The sequence below is a fragment of the Gopherus evgoodei genome, chromosome 13 (assembly GCF_007399415.2).
Source record: "Gopherus evgoodei ecotype Sinaloan lineage chromosome 13, rGopEvg1_v1.p, whole genome shotgun sequence".
NCBI lineage: Eukaryota > Metazoa > Chordata > Testudines > Testudinidae > Gopherus > Gopherus evgoodei.
In genome coordinates, this window is record NC_044334.1 from 11,852,186 (window position 1) to 11,865,944 (window position 13,759).

A 13,759-nucleotide genomic window follows, 5' to 3' on the forward strand; every position below is an offset into this window, starting at 1 on the left:
TTATGCCAGGAATTCCATTTCTTCCTTATCTCATTATTTTCCAACCTTTTGAACAACATACTGCTTCTTCAGTACTTTCCCACTCAAAGATTACCCAGAGACCCCTGCTAGCCTGACTTCAGTCAGGTTGGCATAACTGGCTTTATGCTATATTTCCAGTTAGGCCTAACACATGGGAATATAGAAGTACTTGTTTTTGTTTGTGAAGATATTCATTCTGCTCCAGTATTTTAATCATTTGCTTATATTAGTAGACTTGAAGAATTAGACTTTTATGATAAATGTCAGTAAACATTGATTTCACCATACACGCACATAAACTTGACAAAAAATATTTCCATCAACGATCATTGAAATTTATAGACAGGCAAAGTAAGAAAAACACTGCTTGAGAACTTAATAGAATTTACTAAATATATTTACATGATTTTCCACAATATGTGTTTTAACAATTATATAGCTTTAACTCATTTTGTTTTCAAGAATGTAATTCATGTGTTTTGTATCTGCTAAACAAACACATAGGGCCTGATCCACCCATTGTTACAGTTTTTACAAGTAGGATGTCAATTAGCTTCCATTAGGAAGTGAGGCAATGTCCTTCTCATCTGGGAGTGGATGTTTTGGGTGTGCAAGGAATGCAACATAAAGCCTTAAGAGTGCCCCAGACCACTGGCAACGCAGGGCTCATACAGACTAGTGATGTGATGAAGATAGCTATCTAACACATACGCAAACAGAGAAATCTGTAAGATCCCTCAGCAAGAGGGCCAGATGCAGTCTACCAATAGCAGTGGGGACATCACAGCACTTGCACAAAGACAACGGGGGGCATACGGAAACATAGGTCAAGCATGAGCAGGAGCCACATTTTTTCAGCTGCTATTAAAGGGCTGACCTGGCTTCAGTGTCTTTACTCCAGGAGAGGAGAGAAACCCTATCATCAGCCGGTGGAGCAGGTCAGCTGCATAGGTGCCTATGCCCCAACCTTCTCCAGGACATTTTGCTCTTGGCTTATGTAGGTGGCTCCCTACTAAACTTGCTGGTTTCTGAGAATCCCTTAGGTGCCTAACTCTCCCATGCACTGTATGGGGAGCCTAGCTCAGGGCTGATTACACTAAGCAGTAGGCCACCTAGTGGGAAGGTACCGCAATGATGAGCAGAGCACTGCCTAAGCATCTCTGATGACCCAGCCTAAGTAACTTCAGAGCCTGCTATGAAAAAAATTATGGAATGTAGGCACCTAAATCACTTAGGTGCTTTTGAAACTTTTACCCTCTATCTCATTTTTTTAACGCCATCAGTACCAGGCATATGACAGTTCTCAATGCCATGATATGTAAATGCATGTGGCTCTAAAGAAAAGGTCCTAGAAACTCTTGTGTGAATGGACCCACGAGGACTAGTTTGCCAAGACCAGGTCTTTGGTTTGCTTTGTTTTTTAGATTCCCACCTTTATGATCTGTCCTTCTTTAAATGGTAGCTCTTCTTCTGCAGCATCAGGATTGGGGGACATTGTCAGTGGATCATAGTCAAAGAGAGCAACAAATATTCGAGGAGAAATATCCTCTGTGCCAGGATCTGTTTCTGATTCTTCATAAATATCTGGCGAAAGGTGGTCCCGACTACAGTATCCATCTGTGAAAGTAAGATCAGAAGGAGCAAAAATTCAGCAATGCAAGTCAGAATAATTTTTCAACTTGTTTCAATTTAGGTCTGAAATTTGTTCCTCTATCTCTGTTTGAAATGGGACTACATTACCATGCACTAGGGAACTTAGAATGTGCTCCAGCAGGGTCTACACAGGCCAGTTAGGGCGCAGCTCCCTAGTGAACATTAGCATTTGTATCCCTCTACCATGGACGAATGCACTGTGTAGTCAAGCCCTGTGCTTGCATTTGTCAGAGGAACGGCACTAGGACACGACTAGCCACAACGGTGTTTAAACAAAGGTATTGCTAACACGGTCCCAACCCTCCTGTGAATGGGACTAAGGTTAAACCAATACTACAAAAAATAACAAAATATGTTTATGGCCTAGTTGTGTTCCTATACACTTGTTTCTTGCCTACAATTGTGTTGTAGTCCATCTAGACCTGTTAGCAAGGGTTGCATTTAAGCCAAATACATATCACCCATATATATATTAAGACACTGACCCTGCATTGAACTTTGTGAAGGTGAAAGAGCCCAGTGCAGAATTGGGAATTATCAGGACCAATACCTTTGTCCAATGCATGGTAAAAGCCAGGTCCCTTCAAAATATGTCAGGTTGGGCACCCAAAACACAGACTACCTAAATCACTGCTGAAAATCTTGGCCCATCACACGTTTAACTTTAAGCATATGCTTACGTCCCATTGACTTCAACAGGAGTCAACCTCTTGCCTAAATGTTTTACTGAATCAAGGCCTTTAATTACACCACACAGTCTTCCAGATCTTCCACTACGATCAATTTTTTCCCCAAAGGCCTGCTTTATATGTTAAATCTCTATATTTATTCCCAATATTTCTGTTGTAATGATATCTGCATCATAGAGATTATATATTTATTGAAATAATTTAAATGTTTGCTTAAGGATTTATATAGAACTTTTTTTAAGATGACCCTCCCCTCTTTACCTACTCCTAATGCCAGATCACTCTATTAAAAAAAATTTGTAATTAAAAAAAGGTCAGTTTAGAGGGGCACAGCTTCAAGGGGATGGCTACTAAAACTTGTGACCAGAACACTGTAAAGAAGGTGGATAAGGAAATGCAGAACAGCCAAAGGGTGCGAAACACAGTCCAGCCAGGAAGCTTTATACAGGCACAAAGCACAAAAGGGAAGTGGAACAAGGACAGGACATGGACAAATGGCAACGGGGATTTCCCCCCAGTTGCAATGATATTTTATTCCCACTGTCAGATGGACTGAAAATGCAAAACAGGGTTTTTCTTCTGAGTATTGCACGTTTTGTTTTTTAAATGAGACAGGTCAAATTATGCCCTCTTGGACTGGCAGCCAACTCCAGCTGAAGTCAGTTGGAGTTAGTTACAAGCATGAGTTGTGCACAGACTTCATCAAAACAGTTCTGAACGGGAATGGTGATGATTCAGAATGGTCACATCTGCTTCAGGCAATCAGAGTAGACATCTTGTGAGATGCCCAGTTATTTATAGTTTGCTCAGAGGCTGTTGACTGGCTGCTGTAGGCCAGATTTTCAGCTAATGTAAATTGGCATAGCTCCACTGGGGGTCCCTGAGCTATGCTCATTTATACCAATTGATGATCTGGTTCTATATATTCAGAGCTTATTGCTCTCAAACCTAAAAAACAGATACGTACCTGTAACTGTTGTTCTTTGAGACATGATGCTCATGTGTATTCCATGTGGGTGTGTGCGCAGCCTGGGCACCGTATTTTGACAACTTTGCCTAGCAGTATCCATGGGGTGGTGCTCACACCCTGAATCCTAGCCCTTCCTCTGGTTGTACAAAGGCTGTGCTTCCCCAATGCCTGCAGTTCCTTTGCACCGAACATCAGAAGTACAGACTCCGATGCCAAGGGGACAGAGGATGGATTGTGGAATATACATCTGCATCACATCTTGAAGAACAACAATTATGGGTAGGTAACCATTTTTAGTTCTTTGAGCAGATGCAGTCATGTATTCCAATATTTGCAGGAGGCGGGGCATGGAGTCTATTTAAAGGAGGACGGCAGGACTGCCTTCCCGAAGTTTGCATCTAATCTGGATGCAGCCGTGATGGCATAGTAGTTTGCACAAGTATGCAGAGAGGATCAGTTGGCCATCCTGCAGCTGTCCAATACAGGAATGTCATTTAGAAATGCCATTGACATCGCCTGAGCTCTAAACTAACATTTAAACTAAACCTAATGTACTACTGCTGCTACATACAAGAAAAGGGCTCAGGAAATGGAGAGCAGACATGTCAAGTGAAGACACACAGCATTCTGACTCCAGCCATGGGTATTGAAAAGGAACGGAGGGGGCTGGGACAGCTGCTCTTATATACAGCCAGGGGAGGGGTAAGGCTGCATCTACTCAAAGAACACATTTTTATTATTGATTTGTTTAAATGTTTACTTTGACTTCTTTTTTGATTCATTTGAAAGATGAAAACAAAACTTTATGCTTCTCCCAGCTTCAGACCTGGCCTAAGACACCTCTCGGTGGGAACGGTTAAGTACTTTAACTCACTGTGTAATGAGCTATGAAAAGCTGAGAATTTTGTGCAATTATGTTGATGAAGCAGCAAACACAATCGATAATGGGTGGGAGACAATTACTACCTTACATATGTCAATTAGCACTTGTAGTGATACAAGCAGGTACACATACTTTGGGCTTCAGATCAGCCCTAAGCCAAACCAATAAACTAGGATTGAAGCTTGAGTAGTGCTGCTTCTCACTATGGAAGGTTTGATGATGATGAACCGTCCCCATTTTGGCTCTTAGTGCTAGATTTATGAATCAAGTTGAAAGGTGATCTTTTTGATCAATGAGTGTTCAAAGGTGCACACATTAGATGTTTATTGATGTTAAACAGCCATGGAGGATAAAGGCGTCGCTTCACAGAGGTTCATGCAATGCACTGTGCTTTGACTTGTTTCAGTATGGAAAGCTGGTTGCATGACAGTTATCAGTGGATGACTAAGGGCTCTTCCTCCCTTACAGCTGAGCTGAGCTGAGCTGAAGAAACTTACCTGGAAGCACGGCAGAGAGGATTTAAGAGTTAGCTTTCCTTGCATTCTGCATTGCATGCAATGTTGTCATATAGAAACGGCACTCATTAACACCCAGCTCTAAATGCGTCTTGTGTCAGAAAGGATGAAGAAGGGTCGGCATACCGTATCTATAGTCAGAGGCCATGGTACGCTGCTGAGACCATTTCTTGTGTCCATCAATTCTGCGATAATAAGCTTCTTCTTTTACAGGTGAAATATTTCCCTCACTACCTGACCGAGACCGACCGCCTTCACTGTTACTGTCCATTGTAATTTCTATGGAGAAAAAGGGAATGATCTATTAAACATACTTCATAGTTTTCTCAGTGGAGGCTCCTGAGGGCAGGCTTTGCCTACCTTCTTTTCTGACTCAGCAAGAGCAGGATGGCTAAACACCTGCAGAACTATGTGTGGCAGTTTTACTGACTTCTACAGGCACACAGAAAGGGGTGTTTGCTTTTTAAAGGGTCTTGCCTTCATGCTTTTTAAAACTTGCCTGGATTGCTGGAGGGTAAATGCAGACTTTGAGTTCTGTGGGGCAGGAAACTATATTTTTGTTCTGTGTTTGTACAGAACTTAGTACAATGGGATCCCGGTCCATGACTGGGGCTCCTAGGCACTATGATAACACAAATAATAAATAACAACAATCAATGTTGTAATCCTATGTCCCACTTCTGCAAGGTCAAGGGGAAAATGTAAAATACATTTTATCTTTGGAAGTAGATTATCTAAAGCCAGAATTAAGTTGAAAATATTCTGTTTCCAAGGAGATGTTAATGGAAATATATATTGTAATCTAAAAGGGAAATAATCTAAAATTATTTTAAATTTGGGGGCCTTTTGGATAAAGATGTGTCCCAGGAAATATTTATCCTAGAAGTATCACAATTTTGGAGTTCCCTCCTGCTAACTATTCCTTCTGGAGTTCATTTATCACTTTTATGGACTTCCTTTCGTTTTATATCATGCAGGCAAATTAACAGCTGGAAACTCCAGTTATCACCATAAGATTTTAACTGTGTTGTTGATTGACTTGAAGCTAATTTTCAAGGAGAGAACAACATATGAACAGTCAAACCCTTATAAAAACAATATTACTGACTTAAGAATAATAGTAACATTTTAGTGATGCTGAGCAAATATGCAGCGCTCAATACATTTCTATAAGGGAATAAACTGTGACCTTGTAAATAAACTCATACTGATAAATGTAAGCAGTCCCACATTCTTTGGCCCTAATGGAATAAAACCTCTACTAACTGCAGTTAATGGGAGTTTTGTGCCAATAAAAACTTTAGAATTTGGCCCAACTTTTTTTTTTTTGGTAAAAGAACCCTCTTTTTATGATGACAGAGCCATAATATCTGTTTTATTCAGTCCTCACTCAGACAAAACTCCCTTGGAAGTCAATAGGAGCTTTGCCTGAGTGACAACAGTGTGATCAAGCTGGTACAATGCTCTGTTACAGGGGTTGATTGGATACATTGGATTTATTCAGTCTATTTATCTGCTCCGCCCATCCTCTTGTTTTCTGTAGCAAGTCTTCAGAGGATGACTATTTTGTGATTTTTATCCAAAGCTTGTTTTGATTGACATACATTATTGACATGGGTAATTATTACACCGTGGGTATCACCAATTACATTTTTAATCGCTAACTAATCGGTTATGGTGATTTTATTAAATGCCCTGCTGAGTTAAGAGAGCAGTGCCTGATAACTCAGCTTCACATTAGTTCTGTTCCTGTAAACACTATTAGAAATCTGTTCTCTTTGTTCAAACATGGCAATACAATCAAAGAAGTCGGCAGTTAGGAATCCTGGACCATAACCACATCACAATAAGAATGATACTGGATAGGGTCTTTCATCTATTTCACAGAAGACCAGAAAGTAATTCTTTCATTAGATGCTGAAAATACTGCCACTGTGGGTTACGTCTTATCAGTGTTAGACAATATTGTAATTCAATCCTAATGTGACTTCCCCAGAAAAGCATTCACAGAGCATACTTACTGCAAAATACACTAATGCATTCTTGAACTCACACTAAAGCAGCAGATTAGAGCCTTATATTTTGTTCTCTGTTTAATTATCAATTTGAATGTGGACGGATTATAAAAAATGAATTCCTTCTTATCTACTTCTTAAAATGCTGCTCTTTAGCTACAGAACAGTGAAGTCATTATTTTATAGTTCCCTGAGTTCCAAACTTGTTTAGAGAAAGCGAGGCCTGTATTTAATCAGGTCCCCACCCAATCCACATCTTTCCGTTAAAATCAGAGTTAAAGGAAAACTCAAAGAATTAATTTAACCAACATTATTTCAACCCCCCCGACTATTTGTTCTTAAATTATTTTAACAGGTGATAAAAAGGAAACCTTAAATGACCAATATATTTTAAGTATTCCAGGCATAATTCACTCCTCTCCCCAAACAATATTTATTCTTGATAAAAAAAAGCTACAAAAAAGAAAAGGGAGACACTGATCTAGCAAACACCAGCCTATACTGAGAATGTTTATCAGCTGATAATTATCTGGCTCAACTAATAGTTACAGGCTGATATTTGCACATGCACTCTGTGGACCTGATTCTCTCTTTACACCTTCTTTTTCTTTTAACACCAGTAATTCCTTTGAGTGAAGTTACTCCTGATTTATAGCAGTGTAAGTGGGAGGAGAATCATACTCTCTACATATACTTATTAAAGGCACTTAGAATCCCTTTATGAATTACAGTTGTATTTTTTAAAAATCCACAGTTATCATAAATTATTATTGTGTCCCTAATATCCATTAGTTCTTCTTCGAGTGATTGCTCACATCCATTCCAGTTAGGTGTGCGCGCCGCGCGTGCACGTTCGTCGGAAACTTTTTACCCTAGCAACTCCAGTGGGCCGGCAGGTCGCCCCCTGGAGTGGCGCCGCCATGGCGCCCAATATATATCCCTGCCGGCCCGCCCGCTCCTCAGTTCCTTCTTACCGCCGTGTCGGTCGTTGGAACTGTGGAGCGCGGCATAGCTGTCCTCCACGTCCCTAGCTCTCCTAGTTTCTATCGCTTGTTTATCGCTTATCTCTAGTTCTATATAGTTGTTAATTAGTATTGTTAAGTAGATAGTTTAGTAAATAGCTGTTAAGTAGTTCCTTGCCGGGGGCTTAGCCCTTCCCGGCACCGGGCGCCAGGCTCATGCCTGTTTCGCCAGGCTTCAAGCAGCGTGCGGCCTGCAAGAAGCCCATGCCTACCAGCGATCCCCACGAAGCGTGCCTGAAGTGCCTCGGGGAATCGCACAGATCTGACAAGTGCCGCATCTGTAAGGCTTTTAAGCCGAGGACAAAAAAGGAGAGGGATCAGAGGCTCCGAACTCTCCTAATGGAGGCGGCACTTGACCCGTCGACTTCGCAGACCGTGGTTTCGGCACCGGCACCGGATCGCTCCGGCACCGAGAAGACTCCCCGGCACCGACCTTCTCCGGCACCGGAATCAGAGCCTAGGCCGTCGAAGTCTAATACTCCGGCCAGGCAGACCCGGCTTGAGCGCCCGGCCTCAACATCGGCCGCGGCACCGCCGGCACCGTCAGCACCGTTGACTCCGGGCCCGGCGGGTCCGTTGAGTCCGGTGCCGCCGAGCTCCCCCATGAGATCTGGGGTTGAGATAGTGGTCCCATCCACTCTGGAGACCTTCGCCTCGGCTCGGGACCTTATTGCCCTGACTGAGCCCACTCGGCTGCCACCCCCGGTACCTCCGGTGCGGGTTGTGTCCAGAGGCAAGCCCATGCTGTCGGCGCCGCCCAGAGACAGTCGTTCGCCATCCAGGTCCCGACGTCTTGGGCGCTCCAGATCCCGACGCCGCTCGCAGTCCCGGCACCGCTCCCCTCAGCGATACCGGTCGCACTCGCGGCAACGGTCGGCATCGAGACGGTCGCGGTCAGGCTCCAGTCGGCGTCACCGGCACCGCGACTCCAGGAGCAGGTCCCGACGCTACTCACCGCACCGGTCGACCTCCCGGCACCGAGCTGGTGGCAGGTCCCGGTCCCGGTCCCGGTCTCGCTCGACCTCCCGGCACCGAGCTGGTGGCAGGTCCCGGTCGACCTCCCAGCACCGAGCTGGTGGCAGGTCCCGGTCCCGGTCGATCTCCCGGCACCGAGCTGGTAGTAGGTCCCGGCACCGAAGCGGCGCCCGGCACCGTGACAGATCCCGGTCCCGGTCCCGATCCCGGCACCGATATGACTCCCGGCACCGGTCCCCGGCACCGAGACGATCCTCCGTGCCGGCCCGCGCAGACCCGTACCATCCAGGGTCGGCCCCGCCGTGGCCCTCGAGGCAGCCGTCCGTATCCTCCCAGACGGACAGCGGCTATGCGCTGGGCACCGACCGGCAGGCGGCGCTGTTTGCTGATCCGCCGCTGCAGGACCAAGGCCCACAACAGTGGGGATTCTGGACACCCTGGGCGTACCATCAGGCCCAGGGCCCCCAGCAGCTCCCTGCTAGGCCGGCGACTGCGGAGCGTAGGGCCCCTGAAGCCTCTTTGTCTCGCCCCCCTCCCTCCCCGGAAGGGGACGAAGGGTCCAAACAGCAGGACTCCGCTGTGGCTCCGGAGACAGAGGCGAGGGCTGAGGAAGACCCTCAGTTGGACACTATTGTGCCTGGGGTCTCATCATCCTCCTCCCCGGATGAGGCGGTGGCGGGTACCTCCTCCAACAGTCCCCCCCCGCTGGATCTCAGGGCGCACCAGGACCTCCTCAGGCGATTGGCTCAAAACCTGAGTCTGCAAGCAGAGGAGGTCTCGGAGATAGAGGACCCAATTGTCACCATCCTCTCTTCCGATGCTCCCACCAGGGTCGCCCTGCCGTTCATACGGACCATCCAGGCCAATGCCAATACTATCTGGCAGTCCCCGGCCTCCATCCCTCCGACAGCAAAAGGAGTCGAGAGGAAGTACATGGCCCCTTCTAAGGGGTACGAATATTTACATGTTCACCCGACTCCCGGTTCACTGGTAGTGCAATCGGTGAACGATAGGGAGCGTCACGGCCAGGAGGCTCCGGCCCCCAAGTCCAGAGAAGCCAGGCGGATGGACCTCCTTGGCCGTAAGGTGTATTCGGCTGGGGCGCTGCAGCTCAGGGTCTCTAACCAGCAGGCCCTGCTGAGCAGATACGCCTTTAACTCCTGGGTGGCAGTGGACAAATTTAAGGAGCTGCTGCCACAGGATGCTCGCCAAGAGTTTACGGCCATCCTGGACGAAGGCAAGAAGGTCGCGCGCACGGCCTTACAAGCCTCCTTGGACGCTGCGGACTCGGCTGCCCGTACCCTCGCGTCAGGAGTTACGATGCGTCGCATCTCCTGGCTGCAGGTTTCCGGCCTTCCGCCAGAGCTCCAGCACACGATACAGGACCTTCCTTTCGAAGGCCAGGGCCTGTTTTCCGATAAGACAGACCCCAGACTTAAGAGTTTAAAGGACAACCGGGTCATTGCGCGGTCCCTCGGGATGCACACCCCCGTGACACAGCGTAGACCCTTTAGGCCGCAACAACAGCAGCACCGTCGGCCGTTTTCCCAGTTCCGCCAGCGGCAGGACCTTTACAGGCGCCGCGGCAGGAACGGGAGGCGCAGGCAGTCGGGGAACCAAGGGGGGCAGAACCAAGGCTCCTCAAAACCCCCGCCTGGTCCTAAGCCTTCATTTTGAAGGGGCGCTCGAGGGCGCAGTAACAGTTTCCCCTATGGATCCTTCCCCCCCGTTTTCCAACCGCCTTTCGTTTTTCCTCCCGGCGTGGTCCCAAATAACATCGGACCGCTGGGTCTTAAGCGTGGTGCAGACGGGGTACCGCCTGCAGTTTGTTTCGTTTCCTCCTTCCCGCCCTCCTTCCTCGTCCCTCTTCAGGGACCCCTCTCACGAGCAATTCCTTCGGCAGGAGGTGCGGACGCTCCTCAGCAAAGGAGCTATAGAGGCGGTTCCCGAAAACGAGAAAGGCAAGGGGTTTTATTCCCGCTATTTTCTGATCCCCAAGGCCAAGGGGGGCCTCAGGCCTATCCTCGACCTGCGAGAGCTCAACAAATACCTCGTGAAGTTGAAGTTCCGCATGGTATCCCTGGGGACCATCATTCCATCCCTGGATCCGGGACACTGGTACGCCGCCCTCGACATGCAGGACGCGTATTTCCACGTTGCCATTTGGCCACGCCACAGACGCTTCCTCCGCTTCGTTGTGGGGGCTCGTCATTATCAATTTGCGGTCCTCCCGTTTGGCCTGTCCACGGCCCCGAGGGTGTTTACAAAATGCATGGCAGTTGTCGTGGCGCATCTTCGGCGCAACCGTGTCCACGTGTTCCCTTATCTGGACGATTGGTTGATTCAGGGCACGTCGGAACAGCAGGTGTACAGCCATGTCCGCGTGATCACCGGCATGTTTGCGAGTCTGGGCCTCTTGATAAACACAGACAAGTCCACCCTGAGGCCCACTCAGAAGGTGGAATTTATCGGGGCCGTCCTGGACGCCACTGTGGGCAGGGCCTCGCTGCCTCGGCAGCGGTTCCAGACCATGGCGGCGATCGTTCAACGCTTGCGGTCAGCCCCGTTGACGTCAGTGAGGACATGTCTAACCCTGTTAGGCCACATGGCGGCGTGCACTTTTGTGACCGACTACGCTCGGCTCCGCATGAGGCCTCTCCAGCTGTGGCTTATCAGTCATTACAGGCCAAGGCAACCGCTAGACATGTTAATCACAGTCCCCCAGAAGGTCTTAGATTCCCTCGGCTGGTGGTTGGACCAGTCCGTATTGTGTGCGGGTCTTCCCTTTCACCCGTCTCAGCCCTCGGTATCCCTGACAACGGATGCCTCAGATCTAGGCTGGGGGGCCCACCTAGGGACCCTGCGGACGCAGGGCCTATGGTCCCAGGAGGAGGTGGGGCTACACATCAACATGAGGGAGTTGAGAGCGGTCCGCCTTGCTTGCCAAACGTTTTGTCATCAGCTTCAGGGTCGTTGTGTAGCCGTGTTCACGGACAACACGACGACCATGTATTATATCAACAAGCAGGGCGGCACCAGGTCCTCCTCCCTGTGCCTCGAGGCGATACGACTCTGGGACTTTTGCGTAGCCCACTCCATTCACCTCAGGGCTTCCTTCCTTCCCGGAGTACGGAACACGCTGGCGGATCGATTGAGCAGATCCTTCCTGTCACACGAGTGGTCCCTTCGCCCGGACGTCGCTCTCTCCATTTTCCGGAGGTGGGGTTATCCCCGGGTGGACCTCTTTGCGTCCAAGGGGAACAGGAAGTGCCAAGCGTTCTGCTCCTTTCAGGGCAGGGAGCCGGGGTCGATAGCGGATGCCTTCCTCATCCAGTGGTCGACCCACCTGTACTATGCGTTTCCTCCGTTCCCTCTGGTTCACAAGGTCCTCCTGAAGGTGCGCAGAGACAGGGCTCGTGTGATCATGGTGGCCCCGGCATGGCCCAGACAGCACTGGTACACCATGCTGCTAGACTTGGCCGTAGCCGACCCAGTTCCCCTGCCCCTTCATCCGGACCTGATTACCCAGGACCACGGGTCTCTCTGTCACCCAGACCTGCAGTCGCTGCACCTAGCGGCGTGGCTCCTGTGTGGCTAACTGGTTCCGAGCTGCGCTGCTCCACGCCTGTGAGAGAGGTGCTCTTGGGCAGCAGGAAACCGTCCACAAGAGCCACATATTCGGCAAAATGGAAACGCTTCTCCTGTTGGTGCGTAGAGAGAAATCTCCGCCCTATGGAAGTTTCGGTATCCGAAATCTTAGACTATGTTTGGTCCCTCAAAGGGCAAGGTCTGGCCTTATCGTCGTTGCGAGTCCATCTGGCAGCTATCTCCACCTTTCACCCGGGTGCGGACGGTCGCTCCGTTTTTTCTCACCCGACGGTGTCGAGATTTCTTAAAGGGCTGGAACGGTTATTCCCTAACGTCCGTCCCCCTGCTCCAACCTGGGATCTTAACCTGGTGTTGTCCCGGCTCATGGGGCCCCCCTTTGAGCCGTTAGCTACTTGCTCCCTGCTTTACCTCTCTTGGAAGGCTGCCTTTCTAGTAGCCATCACCTCAGCTAGACGGGTGTCGGAACTCCGAGCCCTTGTGGTAGACCCCCCATATACGGTCTTCCACAAAGACAAGGTACAGCTTAGACCACACCCTGCCTTTCTACCCAAGGTGGTCTCAGCCTTCCACGTCAACCAAGAGATTTTCCTCCCGGTTTTTTTCCCAAAACCTCACTCCTCAGGCAGGGAGCAGCAGCTCCACTCGCTGGATGTCCGTAGAGCTCTCGCGTTCTACATAGAGAGGACCAAACCCTTCCGCAAATCCCCCCAGCTTTTCGTGGCGGTAGCGGACCGTATGAAAGGGCTTCCTATCTCCTCCCAGAGGTTATCCTCGTGGGTTACGTCCTGCATCAGGACCTGTTATGACTTGGCCCATGTCCCTACGGGCCGTGTGACTGCGCATTCTACCAGGGCGCAGGCGTCGTCGCTAGCTTTCCTCGTCCGTGTGCCCATCCAGGAAATCTGTCGGGCAGCGACCTGGTCATCGGTCCACACCTTTGCTTCCCACTACGCCCTGGTACAGCAGTCGAGAGAGGATGCGGCCTTCGGAACTGCAGTGCTCCGTGCCGCGACTTCTCACTCCGACCCCACCGCCTAGGTATGGCTTGGGAGTCACCTAACTGGAATGAATGTGAGCAATCACTCGAAGAAGAAAAGACGGTTACTCACCTTTGTAACTGTTGTTCTTCGAGATGTGTTGCTCACATCCATTCCACACCCGCCCTCCTTCCCCACTGTCGGAGTAGCCGGCAAGAAGGAACTGAGGAGCGGGCGGGCCGGCAGGGATATATATTGGGCGCCATGGCGGCGCCACTCCAGGGGGCGACCTGCCGGCCCACTGGAGTTGCTAGGGTAAAAAGTTTCCGACGAACGTGCACGCGCGGCGCGCACACCTAACTGGAATGGATGTGAGCAACACATCTCGAAGAACAACAGTTACAAAGGTGAGTAACCGTCTTTTTTCCTC

General features: G+C 49.1%; 1 protein-coding gene across 7 annotated transcripts in view; it reads right to left on the reverse strand.

The window, feature by feature from the left end:
* Positions 1-13,759, reverse strand: part of RIMBP2 (RIMS binding protein 2) — a 352,577-nt gene that overhangs the window by 14,598 nt on the left and 324,220 nt on the right. For 4 of the 7 annotated variants that reach the window (XM_030582927.1, XM_030582926.1, XM_030582930.1 and 1 more), the window contains one exon: positions 1,454-1,638. In XM_030582927.1, coding sequence (XP_030438787.1) covers positions 1,454-1,638 — 185 coding nt within the window. Of the gene's footprint in view, positions 1-1,453; positions 1,639-4,857; positions 5,011-13,759 lie in introns of all 7 variants that reach the window. The other 3 variants (XM_030582925.1, XM_030582924.1, XM_030582928.1) reach the window with 1 other exon arrangement.